The sequence below is a fragment of the Bactrocera neohumeralis genome, chromosome 2 (assembly GCF_024586455.1).
Source record: "Bactrocera neohumeralis isolate Rockhampton chromosome 2, APGP_CSIRO_Bneo_wtdbg2-racon-allhic-juicebox.fasta_v2, whole genome shotgun sequence".
Classification (NCBI taxonomy): domain Eukaryota; kingdom Metazoa; phylum Arthropoda; class Insecta; order Diptera; family Tephritidae; genus Bactrocera; species Bactrocera neohumeralis.
Genome location: NC_065919.1, coordinates 36,577,963 through 36,601,861, shown reverse-complemented (window position 1 = coordinate 36,601,861; position 23,899 = coordinate 36,577,963). Strand labels below are relative to the sequence as shown.

The window sequence follows — 23,899 nt, the reverse complement described above, 5'->3', positions numbered from 1 at the left end:
ATATAAAGTTTTGGCAGCACCTGAAGGAGTTTACCGGTTTAAATACAATATGCAAGTATATTAAAGTAAATACAGAAAAAGATAGACGTAAAAAATCTGTATTTAATCCCTTTAGAATTGGTATAAGTCTGGTCATGTTCGAACTAGTTGGATTCCATTCAAGAAATACTAGATTTAAAGCTCGTACATTTACAAAAAAATACATACGTGCATTTTATGCATGTGAGTTCGTTTGAATTAGCTCCAAATATATTTATCCATGTCAGGCAACGTGCATCTGCCTATCAAGCCTGTTGTTGTAACGGCGGTTTCACAACACACTTGTTGACGTTAATAACAACTTGAGCTCAATTTCATATTACGGAGACCCCCAAACAATTCACATATACATATCCCACCATATAAGCTCTTCCCAATGGGAAAAAGACAGGCGCGTGGGCGAAGGGAAACAGCAAAAACAAGGATTGCGAAATTTTTGTGGCTGCCGCATGCATTATCTGCAGACAGCTGCTCGAGGAAATGCAAGCTGATATCGTCTGTCTGTGGGGTTGCACATGTTTCAGTCATGCGTTTGCCTATCAGTACACAGGGTACTTGAGTCAAACTTGAAGTGGCACTAAGTTTTGTGTTAACTCGTACTTGAGTAGCGGCCTTATGTGGAATGGAATGCATGGCTGTGGCACAATGCAAAATAGGCATTACCGAAAATATAACAACGGGAGCTTCCAAGTACAACAAATTATAAATGCGGTTTCTGAAATAAAGTGGAAAATAATTGCTTAAATTTACAAAACTCGTAGCAGTTCATACATAATTTGCAGTTGCCACTTGTCAATGGAAATTCTATAATAATTTTACTTCGCCTCCTTTTTTAGACTATTTACGAAAATATGAGGACGTTACTTAAGCATAGGTAGGTAGGTAGGTAAGAGTGCAGCCCTGTTGTCTATCAGGCTCAATTAGCACTTGATGTGCCATTTTGATGCACTATTCGTAGAACCTTCTGTATCTGCTATCACGTTTCACCTTCTCTCTCAAACCATTTTGAGGTTTCGATGAAACTACTTATGTCTGATATGTTTTTAGTAGAAATCCAATCAAGGTCTGGTGCTTGATGGATTCCAAGTGTTTTGTGTCGGATCTGATTCACCGAGAAAGTGGAAAATTGTATCCTTGTTCCCTGCTATTCCGTAGCCTCGGCAGATGTTGTTGTAGTCGATACCCATTTTGGCCGCATGTTCCCCAAATGGCCAGTACCCTGTTGTGGTAGCTGTTACTCTGTAGATACTTTTCCTTGACCTATTTAATAAGTCGTTGGTTCTTTTCCTGTCATATGTTGGCCATAATTGTTTTGTTATGATGCGTTTTGTAATGTTTTTTCATCTGTTATTTGCAACTTGTTGAAATTGTCCATTGATCTCTCTTTTGATCGATCCTAGCTTCGCCTAGGATTCATTAAGGAAAGCTCCAGCTTTTGCCAACTCGTCTGTTTTTTCGTTACCGAAAATGTTCTTGTGACCGGGAACCCAGATCAAGCCTTCTGCTTAAGCATACTCTCGAGCGAATATGGCTCTTCGTTGATATAATGTATTTTAACGGTGCAAATACATAATATATAAAAGTAAAGATTTGAAGATATGTAGAAAAAATAGCCTTAAATAATTAATCATACTAAATTTTGTAGAAAGTTTTATAATTAAATATGACACCGTTTGTAAAGGGTTATGAATTAAAAAAAAAAAAACAAAATTTAAACATTTAATTACACAAAATGAATACAAATAGTTTTAATTTTGAAAAAAAAAATATTTTTTTATAAGAGGATACCCTTTTTTTATAAAAAAGTCGAAAATATACAACGCATATCTTATTGAAAAGCTAAGAAAAAAATTTAAAAAATAAGCCGGATAGCTATTTCTATAACTAAATACCATTTTTCTTAATCATCAATGGTTAATGGTACTTTTTTAAAAAGTTGAAATTTTGGAAATTCATAACTCCAAAATGTTTCATATTGAGCCGAAATAAAAAACACGTGTCCTATATTTTGCCTCAAAGAACTAAAACAATGTTTAGAATGTCAATTTTGGATGGTATGATCGATATATAACGTCATTAATAAGAACGACGTGAAGTTAATATGAAATAAAAAAGTCCATTTTGGTCAAAGTGGGATCTGTTTTTTATGCAAATAATTTTATGATTTTTGATTGATCAAAATGTCATACAAATTTTTGTCATGGCCTTGTTTGCATATCTCTATTCGTTTATGCTAATTTTCGATGATCTAATGCGGAATTTCAGCTATATTGTTCTAAATATGGTATTCGAGCTCCTTGAGCATTGCAGAGTGATTGGCATAAGCTTTTGACTTAACATATCTTAAGCGAAAATAATATCGAGGCGTTAAATCGCATGACCTTGGCGTCCGTTTAACTGGGCCATTTCTCGAAATTAACGACGCCAAACTTTTATGGCTCACGTGACCAATGTTAACAACCACTGCTAGTACGATAACTCAGTAACAAGTTACGTGAGAAACATTAAAATTTAAGTAAATGCGGTGTATTTGATTTTTATAAAAATCTTTTCGATTAAATCCCAGTAACTTCTTTTTTATTGTCGTAGACACCGCTTTTCACTGCTTGGCGCCCAGGTCCTTCTCCACCTGGTCTTTCCAACGAAGTGGAGGTAGCCATCTGCTTTCTACCAGCGTCAATGCTGTCTAATTCTTCCTGAACTATTGCTTCGATCTGCGACGTGGGTGTCCAGTCGCGAGTACGACAACTGTTTGTTCGATGACAGGAGATATTTCGTCCTGCCCTCGTTCACTACCAGGCCCATTTGCTTCGCTTCCTAATCCAGTCTGGAGAATGCAAAACCAACACTGCGACACGGCACTCTTCATCTTCGCCGTGTTCTTTTGCATTTCCTATTTTCATTGAGATATGTCACATACACTAAAGTGAAAAGTGTTTCAATGGCTCAATATAAGAATTCTGCTCATTTTAGAAAAAAATGTTAATTATAATTTTAAGAAGGAAGAATCGGTTATGACTATTGTAAAAAAAGGTTTGAAATAAATCTTATTATTGTTTCCCGAACACTAAGCCGATTTTGCACATTAGGTTCTTAAGTTACAGTGCATACAGGTGCAGGCCGCGGAAAACAACCTAGCAAGATAATAAGACAGTCAATCGGGCAATAAAAGACAACCCTTTTACATCTGCAACATTCATTGCAAGGCATTTACGGTTCAATATATCACTGAGATCCATACACTTTTTCATGCTACAAGAGTGCGAAAAAACCGTAAATTTCTTAAAAGAACAAACCGGCTCGAATGGAGTTTGCGCAGATGCACATAAATTGGACGATTAAAAAATTGTGATTCTTTCTTCTTTCCGACGAATCGAAATTCAATAGACAAGGTTCAGACAGATTGAAGCTGGTACGCCAGCCGAAGGGCTAACGCCACATTATACTATAGGCGCGGTGAAACTCAATGGAAGCAGTTTATTGGTATGGGGTTGTAACTCAGGTCATGAAATAGGAGCAATTCATCATTGCAATGGTATAATTGACAGGTTTACCTCTGTATAAAAATATTCTTCAGAATATTATGCTGCTGCAAGCTGAATAATAAAAGACTTTAAAATGTATTTATCAACACTACGACGACCGCTAACTCGCGTATATTTGTGTAAAACAATGGTTGGTGACATGATTGAGGTGTTCAGGTGACTTGTTGTGGATCTACATATATCCTACAGAGAACCTATAGGAAATTGAACATCGAAAAATTTGACGTGAAAATTGTGACAATAAGGCCTCACTTTTCATTCAAGTAAAAAAGCTTGACAAAACATTGTCGGTCACACAATAAATAAATAATTGTGTCCATTTTTCGCCGATATGAAGCTATGTATGTATATTAAAAAATAAGCTAACGCCTTTTCGGCATCGTAGGACGGTTGGTATTACAGATGGCCAATTGCCACGACCACAAAACACGAAAACCTATTTGTCTAAATTAGCTCAGAACTAATTCCATAAACGCCCCTACCGACACTGTAAAAATGGGTGAACACACAAGGTGGCAACAGAAATTCTTCTCACATTCCTATGTAACAGTGTGAAAATGGGCGAAATCGGTCTACAACCACGTTAACCATATATAGAAACACATGTTTAAATTCCATCTGAATCTTTCCTTTCCAGTGTACAAATCAAGAACGAATCAGTATTTAAACAAGTAAGGAAGGTAAGCTAAGTTCGGGTGTCACCGAACATTTTATACTCTCGCATGGTAAAGTGATAATAGAGATTTCATAATACGTCATTTACATATTTTTCAAATACCGTATTTTTGTAAAGTTTTCCTAATGTTTATACTCGTATTATACAAAGAAAGCATCAGATGGAATTCAAAATAGCTTTATATTGGAAGAAGGCGTGGTTGTGAACCGATTTCAGCCATATTTCGTACATGTCATCAGGGTGTTAAGAAATATTATATACCGAATTTCATTGAAATCGGTCTAGTAGCTCCTGAGATATGGTTCTTGGTCCATAAGTGGGCGGCGCCACGCCCATTTTCAATTTTTAAAAAAAGCCTGGGTGCAGCTTCCTTCTGCCACTTCTTCCGTAAAATTTAGTGTTTCTGACGTTTTTTGTTAGTCCGTTAACGCACTTTTAGTGATTTTCAACATAACCTTTGTATGGGAGGTGGGCGTGGTTATTATCCGATTTCTTCCATTTTTGAACTGCATATGGAAATACCTGAAGAAAACGACTCTGTAGAGTTTGGTTGACATAGCTATAATAGTTTCCGAGATATGCACAAAAAACTTAGTAGGGGGCGGGGCCACGCCCACTTTTCCAAAAAAAAATTACTTCCAAATATGTCCCTCCCTAATGCGATCCTTTGTGCCAAATTTCACATTAATATCTTTATTTATGGCTTCGTTATGACACTTTATAGGTTTTCGATTTCCGCCATTTTGTGGGCGTGGCAGTGATTTTGCCCATCTTTTAACCTTCTTATGGAGCCAAGGAATACGTGTACCAAGTTCCATCATGATATCTCAATTTTTACTCAAGTTACAGCTTGCACGGACGGACGGACGGACGGACGGACAGACGGACGGACGGACAGACAGACATCCGGATTTCGACTCTACTCGTCGCCCTGATCACTTTGGTATATATAACCCTATATCTGACTCTTTTAGTTTTAGGACTTACAAACAACCGTTATGTGAACAAAACTATAATACTCTCCTTAGCAACTTTGTTGCGAGAGTATAAAAATAAAACATTGTAAGAATAGAATTATTAAAGCTATATTATATTTATGTATTTATACCGCAAATATCGGTCAATGTTGGATATACTTGTATTATTGAAATTCATAGATAATGCTTTCCTGACAATGGTATGTCTATGTGTCAAAAATGGGTTGAAGTGCATCAATACTTTCCTTAGCGCCCATATACTTAGTACACTCGCTCAATATTTGATCTACATTAGTGAAAATGAGAGATATGTTTTACTGATAACAGTGTATCTTAGTGCCTAAAATGGATAACATATAACAAACATACAAATAATACCCAAGTGTTCTTACTCCATTTTATTATTCACTCCGGCTTATGAGAGCTGCCCCCGCCACGATGTCAAAATCGTGCTTGGCGACTTTAATGCCAGGGTGGGCAAAGAAGGTATCTTTGGCGCTACGGTCGGTAAATTCAGCCTCCACGACGAAACATCCCCAAATGGGTTGAGGCTGATTGACTTCGCCGGGGCCCGAAATATGGTTATCTGTAGTACTAGATTCCAGCATAAAAAGATTCATCAAGCTACCTGGCTGTCTCCGGATCGAAAAACCACCAACCAGATCGATCATGTTGTCGTAGACGGAAGACACGTCTCCAGTGTTCTAGACGTGCATACGCTCCGAGGTCCTAACATCGACTCGGACCACTATCTTGTTGCAGCCAAGATTCGCACCCGCCTCTGTGCAGCAAAAAACGCACGTCAAAAAACACAAGGAAGGTTCGACGTCGAAAAGCTGCAATCACAACAGACAGCTGAACGATTTACTACTCGGCTTGCACTCCTGCTCTCTGAGAGCACTCGTCAACAACTCGGTATAAGGGAACTGTGGGACGGCATTTCAAACTCCTTACGTACAGCTGCAACCGAAACTATTAGTTTTCGGAAAGTGTAAAAGAACAGCTGGTACGACGAGGAGTGACGTGTCGCAGCGGAAAGAAAACAGACTGCCTACCTCGCAACGTTACGATCGACCACAACACTCGCGGGATGGGATAGATACCGAGAGTTCGAAGAGGGAAGCGAGACGCATCTGCAGACAGAAAAATAAAGAGGCCGAAATGCGTGAGTACGAAGAGCTTGATAAGCTGGCCGACAGGGGTAATGCTCGAAAATTCTTCGAAAAACTGCGGCGGCTTACAGAAGGTTTCAAAACCAGAGCATACCCCCCAAAGGTGATCTAGTCACCGATGCCCAGAGCATACTTAAATTATGGAGGGAACACTTCTCCGGCATGCTGAATGGCAGTGAAAGTAGAACGCCAGGAGAAGGCGAACCCGATTCCCCAATCGATGACGATGGAGCAGACATTCCATTGCCCGACCCTGAAGAAGTTCGAATAGCAATTACCCGGATTGCCGGCCGAGCTATTCAAACAGGGCGGCGAAGAACTGATAAGGACCATGCATCAGCTTCTTTGTAAAATATGGTCGGACGAATGCATGCCCAACGATTGAAATTTAAGTGTGTTATGCCCAATCCATAAAAAAGGAGACCCCACAGTCTGCACCAACTACCGTGGGATTAGCCTCCTCAACATCGCATATAAGGTTATATCGAGCGTATTGTGTGAAAGATTAAAGCCCACCGTCAACAAACTGATTGGACCTTATCAGTGTGGCTTCAGACCTGGAAAATCAACAACCGACCAGATATTCACCATGCGCCAAATCTTGGAAAAGACCCGTGAAAGGAGAATCGACACACACCACCTCTTCGTCGATTTTAAAGCTGCTTTCGACAGCATGAAAAGGAGCTGCCTTTATGCCGCGATGTCTGAATTTGGGATCCCCGCAAAACTAATACGGCTGTGTAAACTGACTTGAGCAACACGAAAAGCTCCGTCAGGATCGGGAAGGACCTCTCAGAGCCGTTCGATACCAATCGAGGTTTCAGACAAGGCGACTCCTATCGTGCGACTTCTTCAACCTGCTTCTGGAGAAAATAGTTCGAGCTGCAGAACTAAATAGAGAAGGTACCATCTTCTATAAGAGTGTACAGTTGCTGGCGTATGCCGATGATATTGATGTCATCGGCCTCAACACCCGCACCGTTAGTTCTGCTTTCTCCAGGCTGGACAAGGAAGCACAGAAAATGGGTCTGGCAGTGAACGAGGGCAAGACGAAATATTTCCTGTCATCAAACAAACAGTCGTCGCACTCGCGGCTTGGCTCTCACGTCACTGTTGACAGTCGTAACTTTGAAGTTGTAGATAATTTCGTCTATTTAGGAACCAGTATTAACACCACCAACAATGTCAGCCTGGAAATCCAACGCAGGATTGCTCTTGCCAACAGGTGCTACTTCGGACTGAGTAGGCAAATGAAAAGTAAAGTCCTCTCTCGACGAAAAAAAGCCAAACTCTATAAGTCGCTCATAATCCCCGTCCTGCTATATGGTGCAGAGGCTTGGACGATGACAACAACCGATGAGTCGACGTTACGAGTTTTCGAGAGAAAAGTTCTGCGAAAGATTTATAGTCCTTTGCGCATTGGCCACGGCGAATATCGAATTCGATGGAACGATGAGCTGTACGAGATATACGACGACATTGACATAATTCGGCGAATTAAAAGACAGCGGCTACGCTGGCTAGGTCATGTTGTCCGGATGGACGAAACACTCCAGCTCTGAAAGTATTCGACGCAGTACCCGCCGGGGAAGCAGAGGAAGAGGAAGACCTCCACTCCGTTGGAAGGACCAAGTGGAGAAGGACCTGGCTACGCTTGGAATATCCAATTGGCGCCACGTAGCGAAAAGAAGAACGACTGGCGCGCTGTTGTTAACTCGGCTATAATCGCGTAAGCGGTGTCTACGCCAATTAAGAAGAAGAAGCATGTAAATAGCATTTATTATTGGTAATGTGGATAAATTCGGGTTGATACTTCCAACTCCCATATACTACATACGTAAAATAATTTTCGTTTTTCTAACAAACCTTATATCGAACATGTCGATAAGTTTATGAGTTATATTATTGCTTGGATTCCGATCCTCTGGTTAACGTTTTACATCTTAAGGTATTAAAGAGTATAAACTGTTCGGTTGCACCCAAATTTAGGCCTCCCTTACATATTTTTAATAAGTTAATTTGTTTACTTTCTATTAATCTAATAATCACAATGATTGTTCTAATTATAAAAGTAAAAAATTTAATTTTAATGGCGACAATGTAGAGTCTGCGCCTTTGATTTGTCACAAAATTGCATATGTATATAAGATTATGTGCAACTTATTCACATGTCTACACGCTTATCCATCGCAGTTGTTGTAATAGTTTTGTTTTATTCCAGGTACCACGCCCAGGTCTTCGGTGTTGCTACCATTGTTGGCAGTACTAATGGTCATGCTGCCGACGCCACCAGTCGCCAAAGCCACAAGCGGCTTACGTGTGCCCACTTTCATACAGGAACCGCCGGCGCGTCTGCTCTTCAGCAATGACACTGGCACTCAGATCAGCTGCACGGCGCATGGTAATCCGCCGCCGGTAGTATCGTGGGTGCTAAAGGATGGCACGATGGCGACGCAGGTGCCCGGACTCAGGTTAGTTAGAAAAAGAGGATTTCTATGGTTCAAGAGCGGATTAACTCGATTAAGGATCACATTGTTGCGGCTTCCTTAAATTAAAGTAAAGCGCTGGTGAGAGTGTAAAGCAATTGAGAGTTAGGGAACAGGCAACGGCAATTCATTTCCTCAGTGCGTTAGGATGGACGCAAGAGAAGCCCTTTCTGTCAAAATGTGTTTAGAAGTGTAAGGGGGTTTTTGTTTTTGGGTTACTGCAAAGTTTGTGGCAAGTGCTGTCATCAAAGTGGTTAAAGAATCCTTGTAAACTTCAATGCTTCAACTTTATGCGAGTATTAGCCTGCTTTGTATGTTGTAGTACTTTTCATTTTTTTGTTTTGCTGTCGTCACTTGGTCCCTGTGCCCTTTGTTTCATAATTAAAATATATCAAATGATACTGTTGCAGTTGGTGATAACGTTACGGATGCTATTTATTGGTAGAGCTTATGTATGGTTTTTAATTAGCCTTGGAAAACTTTGTTGCCACTTTGGCAAACTGCATAACAACACACAGACATGGGTACAAAGGTGCTGGCGGTTGTAAATACTAGTAATAACTTCTTTCACCCTTGTGCATACTATATGTAGGTATCTTTAAAAGGTCCATCGTTAGGATAAATCTACATATACATATATATGTATGTGAATAATTTCGAGTTGGTCTCTCCTTTCACATAAATCCATGATTCGTCACCTGTGACGATCTTATAAACGTCTTTTGAAGCACCGCGATCGTATTTTTTCAGCATTTCTTTACACCAATCCACACGAGCCTTTTTTTGAGCGATTGTCAAATTGTGCGGGATCCAACGAGAACAAACCTTTTTTACGGCCAGGTGTTCATGCAATATCGAATGTATGCTGGTGGGAGAAATGCATCGGCATGCCTCTATCTGAAGGTATGTTACATGACGGTCTTGCATTATCAGTTCACGTACGGCATCGATGTTTTCTGGCACAACGGCTGTTTTTGGACGACCTTCACGGAATTCGTCTTTGAGCGAGCGTCGGTCACGATGGAATTCATTGTACCAGTTTTTCACAGTGCTATAGGATGGTGCTTCATAGCCATACAAAGATTTTAGTTCATCGATGCACTCTTGTCGTGATAATCCACATCGAAAGTTGTGAAAAATGATCGCACAAAAATGTTCACGAGTTAATCCATTTTTTGGCCGAGATGAATTTTTTAATTCCCTGTAAATAAAACAATTCACGATTAAATGACAAAACGTTCTGAGAGATGTTATGCTAAAAAATGTCAAACTTTCCAATGGAAATGTCAGATTGCACCTGGCAACACTTGGTGTTGCCCTAGGCCAGAATATATATAGCAGCCCTCGTATATACATAGTTTGAACCGTTGATACTAGCATTTGCCTTATTTTTTGTGGATCCTCTTTTTAACCATGTTAGGCTTTATTAACAGGACTATTTAAATTGCATTGAATTCAATAGTGCGAAGTTAGGTAAAATAATATAGTAATCCCGTCCAATAATCGGGGATTTTAATATGGACGCAGGAATTGGAACAGAATTTTTAACAAAAACCACGACCACTTGCAAATGAACTCTATACATTGCATAAAGCTTCTGAAGAATAAAACTCATATTGAAGACTGATTTAGTCCAACTTAGATCCATAAATACATAGATCTGTAAAACATTTAACCTCCTTATAAACACAATTAAAATTCCTTTTAAAAGACCCTGTTTCCATACACACAATCATTAATATATATATACACCTTTACAGTTGGAGCTTGTTGCAAGTTGGTGTTGCTTGGGCTCCAATTGCTGCAACAAAGCGGTAATAGTCATAGTCATATTTAGAATTGTTGTTGTTATTTTTTGTGGTGCGATTGCGACACTTCAATAGTACAGTTGTTAGCTAGTACAGCGGTGTATGTGAATAGTGTTTTGCGGTTGTTCTCAACGCATTTCACCACATGCCGTTTGGTTGATACTCCTACTACTGGTGCTTGGCGGCCAACAAGTTGCAACAACTGCCGGTAGCCACGCAGCCACATTGCCGTCTCGTTGCTTTATCGCCTTTGCTGTTGTACCAAACTTTTTGCCGTAACCACAGTAGCATTAGTTTTAAATATGTTTATGTATGCGAGTGCATACATACTTACTTTGGCCTGTGAGCAGCACGCAACAAGTTTTATGCTTAACCTGCCACAAGTGCGCTTTGCATAATTTTTATTGTGTAAACACGATTTTGTTGTCATTAGGTTTGCAACAGTGGCTATTGCCACTTCTGCCGTCACTTTTCTGGTCCCCTTTAAAACTTTCAATGACTCCCTCTCCCCACCTTGCACTTCCTCTTGTTGTTGTTAGCAGTTGGAAGACACTTTGTCTCCTCCTTGTCGAACATTCCATGCATATGTTGGGCGTATAAATATGCTTATTCATATATTTGTATTAGTTGTTTACATTGTGTGTGTGGTTGTTGGCATGAACGTGCTGGTGGTCAGACTATTGCCTCAATAACAATGTGGTTTCTTTGTTTTGCCACTTTAAATATATTTTAACATCAGTGCCTACATTCGCATTGCCTCTAAATATATTTACTATATACATTAGGTTGGTTCATAAAAACATTTTGAATTGTTTCCTTATATACCGTGAAAATATCATCCAAACTAATGAACACAAGTAAGGAAGGGTTAAGTTTGAGTGCAACCGAACATTTTATACTCTTGAAACTTGCCAGGCATAAAGTCTTGCGGTATTTTTATTGAATTTTTTTTTTATTGAAATTGAAATGAATTTTTGATAACTCATGCCCAGCTCTTGACCGATGCTACGGCTGCTACTATGCCGGTCTCTTTCGACCAATTCGGCGATCTTATCGCAATTTTCGACGACAGGCCTTCCGGAGCGCGGCGCATCTTTGACCACCTCTACACCAGAACGAAAACGTTGAAACCATCGTTGTGCGGTGGAAATGGAAACTGTATCGGGTCCATAAACTGCACAAATTTTATTGGCGGATTGAGATGCATTTTTGCCTTTATCGTAGTAGTACTGTAAAATATGCCGTATTTTCTCTTTATTTTGCTCCATGTTTGCGACGCTATAACTCACGAACGACTTAAAAGAAACGACAATCAATCAAACACGTGTTAGCGCGTGAAATGAGCTTTCAAAAAGGTATAGCATGACCCGAACTAGAACTACGCGCTTTCAGCGCCAACTAGCGAAAATACCGCAAGACTTTTTTGACAACCTATTATTTCATATACATACTTGTAAGTATATTCTGTATAACCGATTCACTGACCGACAAATTCGGCATAAGATTTGTTAGAGTAACGAAAATAATTATATGTATGGAATTTGAGTTATTCATAGACCAATTTATGATATTTTTGATATTAAACTATAGTATATCCAATGTTATACATTCAATTTTTTTAGACGTTAGTTTGAAGAACTTATGTATATTAGGTATATGGAGATGGTATTGACCCGATTTTATCTGTGTTTTACCAATACTACATTCAGTTAAAAGATAGTATGTAAAATGCTCCCAAAGTTTCATCAAGATTCCCCACATACAATCCCCAGTCATATCGAGTAAAGTCAGCCAGATGTTCGAAAATCCTGATATTATATTATATGAGGGCTATGTCAAGGTTTCGCCCAATTCTTTTCATTTTAAGCACAACGATACACCGTTATGAGTAAAATACGATAACTCTCATATTGGCTGATATATGCCGTAAAAAGTCACCCGGAAGTTTTTGACGCAGAGACATGCAATTATCATAGTATATATTATGGTCATAAGGTGGCATACTCTAAAGGCACTATATGTGCAATGTTTTATCTTTTCATATTAATTGATTTGTGTACTAGCAAGTGATAGAATCAAAAGGAATTTATAATTTAATATATAATATGTGATTTCCACTAAAAGTGGGCGATGCCACGGCAATTGTCTCTTATAAAACTGTCTAATGCCATCTCGGGGTGAAATTTAATGCCTCCGGAGCATTTAGTTATTGATTTATCGCGCTTTTAGTAGTTTTTAAGAGTACCGTTATATGGGGAGTGAGCGGGATTATAATCACTGTCTATAGACGTTCCAATAGGATTTATCTTGAGCGAATTAGGTTTTTCTAGCTTGAGTGGTTTGAGAGATATGTATGTTCATTAAACCTATTATAGGGCGGAGCCACGGCCACAAAACGCCATTGAATGAAAACTTTTGTGTGCGTTACGGTGGTCTGATTATGCCTTACGAACTCCGCCTTACTCTTTAGTCAAGGAACATGTGTACTAAGTTCCAACAAGATAGTCACGATCACACGGACGGACGAACGGAAAGACAGACAGACAGTCATCCGGATTTCAACTAGTCTTTTTTATATACTTATATACATTTGGATGTTTATAGTTTAATTCCAGTTTATTTAAAGTTTATTTAGAAATACTTAAATAATACTTAACAAGGTGAAAGGTGGTCCGTGAACGCGTCCGATCGGTATGACGGTTTGTAGAAAAAAGGGAAGAATGATAGGATTCTGGAAAACGGGTTGCTTACGGCTAGACTGAAAAAGGTAGTACAGGGTTGCTAAAGGATAGTGTTGTAAACCTAACAAAGGGTTGCTTATAAGCGGTGAATACGGCGTTGCCACAGTATCCCCCTCCAGACTGGGTGAACGGTTAAGATCGTGGCTAAAGTGTAACGAAAGATACTCGTCGGCGTTCTGCTCCAGTTGATAAGGATCCGTGAGTTTGTGGCGATAAATCTTCATTCGGTAGAAATGCTGGCTTTAATCGGTCTATAGAAATATTTTCTGGTTTTCCTTTTATTTCGATTCTGTAATACTTTTCCTCTCGTGATAAAACTTTATAAGGTTCTTCGTATGGTTTTGAAAGTGATGGGCGCACTGAATCATTTCTGACGAAAACGTTTTCGCACGTCGCAAGGTCGGGATGTACAAATACTTTCCTTGGACTGTGCCATGATGTAGCGGATGGTCTGATGGTGTTCATTAAGTCTCGGAGTTGAGTAACGAATTCTGACTGTGTTTTAATTCGGTTGTCGTGTACGAAAAATTCTAAAGGAATTCGCAGCGTTGTACCGTAGATTAACTCTGCCGGTGACGCTCCCAAGTCTTGTTTGTAGACGGTTCGTAGGCCCAAGAGTATTGTTGGTAGAAAGTCGGTCCAACGTTCGGAGTTAATGCATAAAATTGCAGCTTTCAACGTTCGGTGCCATCTTTCTACTATACCGTTTGCTTGTGGGTGATATGGTGTTGTCTTCAGATGTTTTATGCCAAGCGATGTTGTTAGCTCTGCAAATAAGGTAGATGTAAATTGACGTCCACGATCTGATGTAATGACAGCTGGAACTCCAAATCTTGCGATCCAGTTGGCGATTAGAGCTTTTGCGATAGTTGGTGCTGTCATATCGGGTATAGGAATAGCTTCTGGCCATCTCGAAAAGCGTTCGATGATTGTTAGGCAATAACGGTTACCTGCATGTAAGGGAAATGGTCCTACGACGACGATATTAATGTGGTCGAATCGCGAGTCTCCGGACTCGTAGCGTTTGAGAGGCGTAAATGTGTGTCGAGTGATTTTTGCCTTTTGGCATTGTTCGCATGCTCTTGCGAATGCAATACTGTCTTTTTGAATTCCAGGCCAAACAAATCTGCTTGTCAGTAGTCTGGCTGTAGCGCGAGTACCTGGGTGGCATAACCCATGGGTAGCTCGTAACACTTCAGAGCGGAACTTCTTTGTGATGAATGGTCTTATGTTTCCGGTCGATGCGTCGCAAACTATTTGTTTATCGCATCCGGGTATTGTGAATAATTTTAACTGAAGCGATGAGTTAACGTTGTTTTGGAGTAGAAGCTTGAGTTCTTGATCGACTTCTTGGTCTTCGGCAAGTTTGTTGTAGTCTATACTGGTTGTTTGGATTTGCGCAATTCTGGAGAGCATGTCAGCTGTTACATTCTCTTTCCCTTCCACGTGGCGAATGTCTGTAGTTATCTGGGAAATGTAATCAAGCTGGCGAGCTTGTCGGTTGGAGCACTTTTCAGGATTCTTCTGAAATGCGTAAATTAGTGGTTTGTGATCGCTGTAAATGTGACAGATGCGTCCTTCCAGCATGTATTTAAAATGACGAACGGACATGAATATTGCTGTAAGTTCTCTGTCATAAGTGCTGTAACGTACCTGGTGTAAGACAGCTCCTGCAGCTTTATCCGAAGCATCGACCCATAATGACAACTCGGCGTTCTTCGAGGGGTGTGCTAAAAGAGATGCATTCGAAAGCTGGGTTTTACATTCTTCGAAAGCTGCAGTCGTAATTTCCGTCCAGTGGAGCTTAGAGCGATCGTTCTTTTTGTTTCCGGGACACATGGCTAAAAGAGGTATTTGCGCTTCGATTGCATGTGGGATGAAACGTCTGTAAAAATTTATTGTGGCCAAGAATCGTTTGAGACCATTGACTGTAGTTGGTTTGTCAAGATCTTTGATAACTTGTACGCGTTGTTTTAGAGGTCGTATTCCTTCTGCTGAGACGGTGTGTCCTAAGAATGTGATTTCGGACTTTCCAAAGATTGACTTTGTAGCGTTTAGTCTTAGGTTATGTTTTTGTAGGCGCTCGAAGAGTTGACGGAGGTGAGATAGATGTTCGTCTATGGATGATGATGCTACACAGATGTCATCCATGTATGGAAATACGAAATCTAGTCCTCGTAGGACATCGTGTACGAGTCTTTGTAGTGTCTGCGCTGCGTTGCGAAGACCGAAAGGCATAAAGATAAATTCGAAGAGGCCGAAAGGCGTAGTAATAGCTGTTTTCGGAACATCCTCTGGATTTACGGGAACTTGATGAAAGGCTTTTTGCAGATCGATCTTTGAAAAGATCGTCTTACCATTTAAATTACAGGTGAAGTCCTGTAGGTACGGAATTGGATATCGGTCTGGAACTGTTACACTGTTGAGTGCCCTGAAATCTCCACATGGTCGCCAGGTACCGTCTGCTTTCATTACCATGTGAAGAGGGCTGGCCCAACTGCTGTTCGATGGGCGACAGATGCCCAATTTGATTAAACTTTCGAATTCTGCTTTAGCCGCTGCCAATTTATCTGGTGAAAGGCGTCTTGGTCGTGCAGATAGAGGTGGTCCGCGAGTTTCGATGTGATGGACGACTGAGGATACGGCTGGGTTTCCGGGTTGTGCCACGCGTGTTAAATTGCTAAACTCTTTGAGCATGACGTGTCGAATGTTTTTATTGATAATTTATTGTTACTTACGAGCTTTCCAGGCGATGTCATTGAAGTTAGGTTGTCGACTAATCGTTTCTTTTTTAAGTCAACCAACAGTCCATAGTGACTTATAAAATCGGCTCCAATAATTCCGCTCGTAACGTCGGCGATGAGGAAGTTCCAAAGGAATTCTCGTCTTAAGCCTAAATTTATTTTAAGAAGCACTTCGCCATATACGGTAATTGGAGTGCCGTTTGCCGCAAACAGTTTAACAGTTGATGGCTTCATGTTGTTGTTTCGAGTGGTTCTGGGAATTACCGATGCGTCTGCCCCGGTGTCTATTAAAAAGTTGCATTGAGAAAGTCCGTCGAAAAGTTTCAAGCGGTGTGTGACTGCAGGAGTTCCGTTACCGATAGGCGCTGCAGTTTTCGTTTCGGATAGTCATTCGCTCTTTTGCCTGTTATTATAAGAGCAGGGTTTCCTACAAGTTCGAGCGTTGGCCCCAAATTTATGGTGATACCAGCATAATTCGTTTGGCTGTGCGCAATCCTGGCGTGTATTTCGTTCTTGTCTCGGTCGGCTTCGGCTACGGCTTCGCGATCGGTGCGTTTTTATGGATTCGATTTGCCTCGTCAGTTGCGCGATCTCCTTCTTTAATTCCTCTAGCGTGGTTGACTCATTGTTAGTTTGCGTGGAGGTGCCTGTTGCCGGTGCTTGGTTACCTACCATATTAATTTGTCGAAAATTCATGGAGTCCGCGATGGCGTCTGCAATAGCAACTTTATCTGCTACGTCACCCTTTGATGCGATCACAGCAGCTTGAGCGTGAGGTGGTAGACGCGAGGCCCAGAGGTCGATTATTACTGTCTCGCAAAGTGCTGTGCCGGCCACCCGGCGCATTTCGTTGAACAGTTGACTTGGTTTTAAGTCGCCTAATGGCATATCGGGAAGAACACGTTGTACGCGTCGTTGTTGGCTATCTGCGAATTGAGCTATAAGTTTGGACTTGATGTAGTCGTAACGATTTATTGAGGGAGTAGAGTCGATTATGGCCTTCAGCTCCATTAGCTTGCTTGGTGGAACTTGTGCCATGACCAGATTGTATTTTCGTGCGTCGTGGGTCACACCTGTAGCAGCGAACCAGAATTCCAGTGACAAAAAATAAGACTCGATGTTGGTGTCGTTCATATTAGGCGGGCTAATGCGAGGAACCATTGCTGCATCCACGTGGAGATCGGGCTGATGCACTTCGATTGCTGATCTGGCCAGAATGCCTTGAGGTTGATTCGCCTGCGCTGCCGGTCGAACGCTCACGGGCGGAGATGTCTGTGCGGTGCTTTCTCCTTGTTGTTCCATTTGTAGATTCGTTTCACTTGTTCGGGGTCACCAGTTTTGGATGTTTATAGTTTAATTCCAGTTTATTTAAAGTTTATTTAGAAATACTTAAATAATACTTAACAAGGTGAAAGGTTGTCCGTGAACGCGTCCGATCGGTATGACGGTTTGTAGAAAAAAGGGAAGAATGATAGGATTCTGGAAAACGGGTTGCTTACGGCTAGACTGAAAAAGGTAGTACAGGGTTGCTAAAGGATAGTGTTGTAAACCTAACAAAGGGTTGCTTATAAGCGGTGAATACGGCGTTGCCACATACATATAAGTATATATAACTCTATATCTATCTCACATAGTTTTAGGTGATACATACAACCGTAAGGTGAACAAAACTGTTATACTCTGTAGCAACTTGCTGCAAAAGTTCTGCCAAAATTTGAGCCCATAATATTAATATATTTGCCGCATTCTGATTTCCCAAATAATTAATATCGCAATATTTTCTTATTTGGTTTGGATAGTGAAAATGATAACTTGATCTTGTAGGAAATATACCGATCTTTAGATATGATTTCTATTTTACTCCACTGTCACAAAATTATTCGAGGTCAAATTCAAACCTCAAAACGTAAATAAAAATTTTGTTTATATTTCTTCTCAAAATAATGCTGCAAAAGGAATGGTCTTATGATTTTGATTGTTATGGAAGGATATTTTTACGGTATCTAAAGAAAATTTAAACCTTTTTTTTGGCCCAGACTAATATACACATATGGGTATCTGTTGCATCTAATGCTAGAAGTTTGCGGCAATTAAATTTAAATTTCTTTTGAAAAATATTATTATTAAAAATTACTTAAACTGAAATTTATAAAAGTATAAATACATATGTATATGTATCTGGAATCAATCCCTAACATAAAGTTTTGTTTAAACAACCACTATAACTTTCCTTTTGTAACAGACTGACATATGGTCTGAGGGTCTATGGAAAATAATTTTCCATAAAATCTATTAAATGTATGTTGTTTTGCAAAACGTTCTAAAACCACGCCAATAGTATAAAACACACTTTTGGAAAATTGAACCATTTAAGGAAGAACTAAGATCGGTTGTAACCGAACATTTTATATTTCCTCAATTTGCAAGGATCAACGACGGGGGAATACTTTCAGATGTGCTGAAATTTATATTAATAAATACTGCGAAACAACTCAACTTTAATTATTAGACGAAAACCCTAAAAGTATACTATCAAATTTGGTATGTTATTACATTACGTACTCTTACACACATGTGTATATTATGGATGGTAGATTCACCCAGTTCCACATTTACTACATTTTGTTTCATTTTCGAGGTATTTATATTAAATTCAGCCTTAAATGGGGTATATGAGATATAAACCAAAATAAATTCTATATAATGGATATAAGAGCACCACGGGAACTTGAGAAACAAGGTCTAGACTATTTTCATTCAAATTTATTAAATCACATTATTTTTAAGAAAAAATTACCATTAAATTTCCTTGAAGTATCTTACATATTGTACAACTTAAACGCCTTAAATCGATATACATATTTGGCATAAAGTCTGGTAGAATAACGAAAATAAACATGTATAGAATTGGGCCCTTGGAGTCGTTAGAGGATCAATTGCAAACATTTGCGGAACTACTTATCTCCGTTATATACTTTGTGGATAGGCATTGAAGAGTTGGTACCTGATGAACTCCAAGAGTGGTATGTCGGGTTTGTGATAGAGCTGTGCACTCATAGAGGAAGTGTGGAAACTTCTCCTTAAGCACCTCGAGTTTGCAGCTGCGAAAAGTGTTTTTATATGGCATTCCACTTTCATCGCATGTTATCCAAATGCCCAATGCCACGTTAAGGTAGCTGTCTCTAAATACTTTTCCTCGACCTACATTTTTAATAAGTCCTATTTTCTCTTGTCATATTGTAACCATATCGGCTTCGCTATCTTACATTTGGTTATACTACTGTGGGCAAAATATAGTAAGATTAAATTAATTTAAATTTCGGGCGAAAACCCATTCGTTGTCTTCTAGGTTAGTATGACTGCAACTGTTGATCGACACGTCAATAAAACAAGAAAAAATGTTAACTTCGGCGGCGCCGAAGCTAATATACCCTTCACAGGTGCATTTCTTTTAGTAATTATGTGTTCAGTTTGTATGGTAGCTATATGCTATAGTAAACCGATCTGACCAATTTCTTCGGAGATTACATTGTTGCCTTAGAAAATAATCTGTACTAAATTTGGTGAAGATACATTGTCAAATGTGAAAGTTTTCCATACAAGATCTTGATTCCGATCGTTCAGTTTATATGGCAGCTATATGTTGTAGTAGTCTGATATCAGCCGTTCCGACAAATAAGCAGCTTCTTGAAGAGAAAATGACGTTTGCAAAATTTCAAAACGATATCTTAAAAACTAAGGGACTAGTTCGAATATATACAGACAGACGGACGGACAAACGGACAGACGGACAGACAGACAGACGGACATGGCTAAATCGACTCAGCTCAACATACTGATCATTTATATATATACTTTATAAGGTCTCCGACGCTTCTTTCTGGGTGTTACAAACATCGTGACAAACTTAATATACCCTGTTCAGGGTATAATAAATGAATTTGTGCTTAAAAATTGACGGCTAACAGTCATAGATCTTATTGGCATCGTTGAAATATCGGAAGGATCAGTGAAAACCCTTTTGAAAACACTATTACTTCCAAAGTCACTAAATTTTTTCTACACAATGCTGTGACACAATGCTTTCCGACTAACAGGATGTCATGAAACGTATTATTACTGGCGATAAGTCTTAGATCCATGCTTACGACCCGGAAGCAGGTGATCAATCAGCCGAATATCGTGGCAAAGGTGAGCCGAATCCGAAAAATTAACTTAAACATCGGTTTCGAGGATTGAAAAACGTTAGCATAAGTGGATTGGGGCTAAGGGGTAATCCCCCTTTGAAGGGGACGACATAAATTTCGCTCATGATAGTAGATATCCATCTGCTCTGAACTATTTGTTCAAATTTGTGTTTTGAGCTCCCTCTTGAATGTTCCTTGCAGATTTGTTGACTATGCTAGATATAACCTTTGGCGACGATAAGGCTAGCAATGTCTGTGTATAAGCTAACCTTCTGTATCTTCCCAAAATTATTCAGTAGAACTACCAGGCAATCTCTATATCTAGTACTCCCGTTTGGAAGATGCTAGCTGACTTTGGTAGATGGATAGAGAGATATATAACAAGATCCACGGAGTATATCCCCGTCTCAACTCCGCAGTCTATTTTGGACCATTCAGAGTAGATTGAGATATTATCCTCCTCCCCTATCTCTTCTTAACCGTTCACCTCTGAGGCTATTTTCTCCTGGAAGTAACTATATAAATCCAATCTTAGGAGGATGTAATTTTATTTATTTAGATTTATTTTGAGCTGGCTTAGATTATCGCTATGTACATAACTCTTCCCGTTCCTGTTTATTTAAAATTTTCACATAAATAATGAGGTTAACAAGTCTATACACGAAAGCTATTGCCTTATAACTTTTTTCAATAGGACATGTGGATTTTCTGGAAATTCAGATAAAAAGTTTTTAGCCATTAAAAATTCAACAATGGCCTCTCTTTCTTATTCCTGACCGCATCGGAATAAATTATTTTTCCTTTGATGTATGCCATTTTATCTTTCGTTTCTGAACTTCTGAAATTATATGGCATAGAAATATAGACTGTGGGATTTTAAAGGATTTCCAATTGTAAATCTTCACGTACATATACATACATACATATAATATTTCTTTTAATAAATTAGTCTGAAATTAAATTGTAATAACCTTTAATATGGCGGAACAGATATTTTTTTACTTTGATAAGCTTCCTTGTGTATCTGCGAACATAAAGCGGAGTGTACCAAACAAACCACGCTTCTTTTAAGCTACGAAGACTTTAAGAAAAAATCCATATTTTCAAACATACGTAAGTATGTATGTCTATTCAAAAACGGTAAAATTTCAGTGCGCAAATTTTTAAATAAAAAAGTTGACAAAGAAATAAAAAACTACTCTATATTCAAACATATATACCCGTAGATAAAAGCAGAACACGGAAAAGTCCTTCTTCTGCGTGCGTGATTCACACAAAAGTTTGAAATCTTAAGCGATCCTTTCCAAAGGATAGATGGATACCATACAGTCATCGCTACTTTGCTCGCCGCATTGCAACACAAATAAACTCTAAAAGCTAAGGAGTTTTTTGCCATAAAAGAACTGCTGCTATGTAGTTGTAGGAACCGAGATTTGCAACGTGAATGTGTTGAGCATGTGCGCTTAGAAATCATATATAAAAAGTAAAGGCCAGCGGAGGGGTGAGTGGTGAGGAGAGAACGAGTGCAGGGAAACTTGTCAAAATCAATGTTGAGGTTTTGATATTGCGGTATGACACAAAAAATGCGATAAAAAGTCAAAGATGCACACAGACTGCACATACACACATAAATTCACACTCGACGCGCAGTTATAAAACGGACTGCTTAGTTTTCTTATAAAGAATAAGAACAAATTTGAAAAGGAGAAAGAAAAAAGAAAATATTGCCGGCGAGAAAAGAAAATGCTACATTCATTTGACAGAAAACATGAATAACCGACAATACAGAACAATGAACCGGTTGCATGAATGGGGCTGAGTCTGAAGCCCGGCAGACCGCGGGAGAACGGGTTGATATGCAGCGCAGTTACGTACATATACACGTGGATTGTTACTTACACACTCCCCAGAACGTATGAAATCTGAAAGCGTGGGTTTGACTATTAGCGACTCATGCGTGCTCTTCGCTGGAGTAAAAATGTGTAGTTGAAATGTCGAGTGGATGATTTGAAGTGTGTGGCGGGGTTAAATGATTTATGCTGTCATGACTATTAAGAACATTAAAACGTCACAAATGTATATGTCGGCTGTCTGATTCAAACTGAAGCTGACTAAAGAGATAGGGAGGAGAATAAGAGGGAACGTGTTGATAAACGCTATACACATAGGTTCAGTGGTAATGTCTGTGTTCGAAAGTGTTTTTGACAGCTTTTGACGAAGATAGTTGCAAATGAGTTTGAGATTTCGCTTATGGATGTGGAGTAATGTAGGCATTGAACGTTGAAAGTAAAAATACTCCACTGAACAGTAATTTATTTTATTTAGCTTTGTAAAGGCCTTGCTGAGGATTATACACTTACACTTCGAATTTCAGTTTCATCTAGAAACATTAGAGTATATTTGGTGCAGAAGACTGGATTGTGTAATACGCTCATTACGCATCATTCGAATTGGAAAAAATGCACACATACAGCGCCCTCTCGAAAACGTGAACTAATTAAAACAAAGAAAGTTCAAAGCGAAATTAGCATGTTTAGAATTTTTTAATACCCTATGGAAAGATTATATCCATGTTCATTCTTCACAGAACGGTTATAATGAAAACAGCTAAGGGTGCGATAACTCATTAACTAAAAATTTTTGAACTGATTGATCGGTTTCACCCAAATTTAATGCATAGCATTTCACGTACATATATGCGTATAAAACAATACAATATAACACAATTTTAAATTCCAATCAAATCACTTACAGTATACAAATCAAGCTCCAATGAATTCATCGGGAAAATGATTTTTTGCCAAACGTATCGGTTAAACTTTGAGTAGTTTTATGGGGAATGCCGCCTCACAAACGAAATAGCGAAAGTAGTAAAATAACTAGTAGCAAGAGGAAAAAATAGTAATACTTTGTTCAGAATTTTCAAATTCTTTATTTATTCTTTAAAATATATATACCTCAAATTAATTCCCCTTGGCCGATATACATTTTTGCCAACGGTTTTTCTAATCCTCGATACAGTTACTAAAGTAAATTTCCGAAATAGCCAGAACTCACACGGAGCTAAATCAGGCGAATACGGCGGGTGTGGAAAGATATTGGCGAAAATTCACGAAGAAACAATGCAGTATGCGACAGTGCATTGTCACAAACGGCGAATAACATTAAATATGAGTTGACAGTTTCGCCGGTCGGAATTCGCAGTGCAGCAAACCTTGCTAAGCGAAGAAAACTGTCAAAATAACGACATGGTTATTTCGGTTTCGGTTCTCCTTTGCGATGATATTCGGCCAAATGAATTCCAAGACTCATCGCAATAATAATGCGTTTCATGACATCTTGGTATCGTGCTTTCATTTTTCTTAGGCACCAATGATCTTTCAACACGATTTTTCCTGATCCGATATTCCGACGATGCCAGTAAAATCTCTGATTGTTAATCACATCTCTAAATGAGGGCAAAGCAATTCTCCTCCTTGTTGAAAGGCTCCATGCTCAGTCTAAAAGAAGCTGAACAATTTTCA

General features: G+C 39.2%; 1 protein-coding gene across 6 annotated transcripts in view; it reads left to right on the top strand.

The window, feature by feature from the left end:
* Positions 1-23,899, top strand: part of LOC126757388 (cell adhesion molecule Dscam2) — a 167,383-nt gene that overhangs the window by 25,712 nt on the left and 117,772 nt on the right. For all 6 annotated transcript variants that reach the window (XM_050471273.1, XM_050471283.1, XM_050471263.1 and 3 more), the window contains exon 3: positions 8,631-8,880. In XM_050471273.1, coding sequence (XP_050327230.1) covers positions 8,631-8,880 — 250 coding nt within the window. The remainder of the gene's footprint in view (positions 1-8,630; positions 8,881-23,899) is intronic.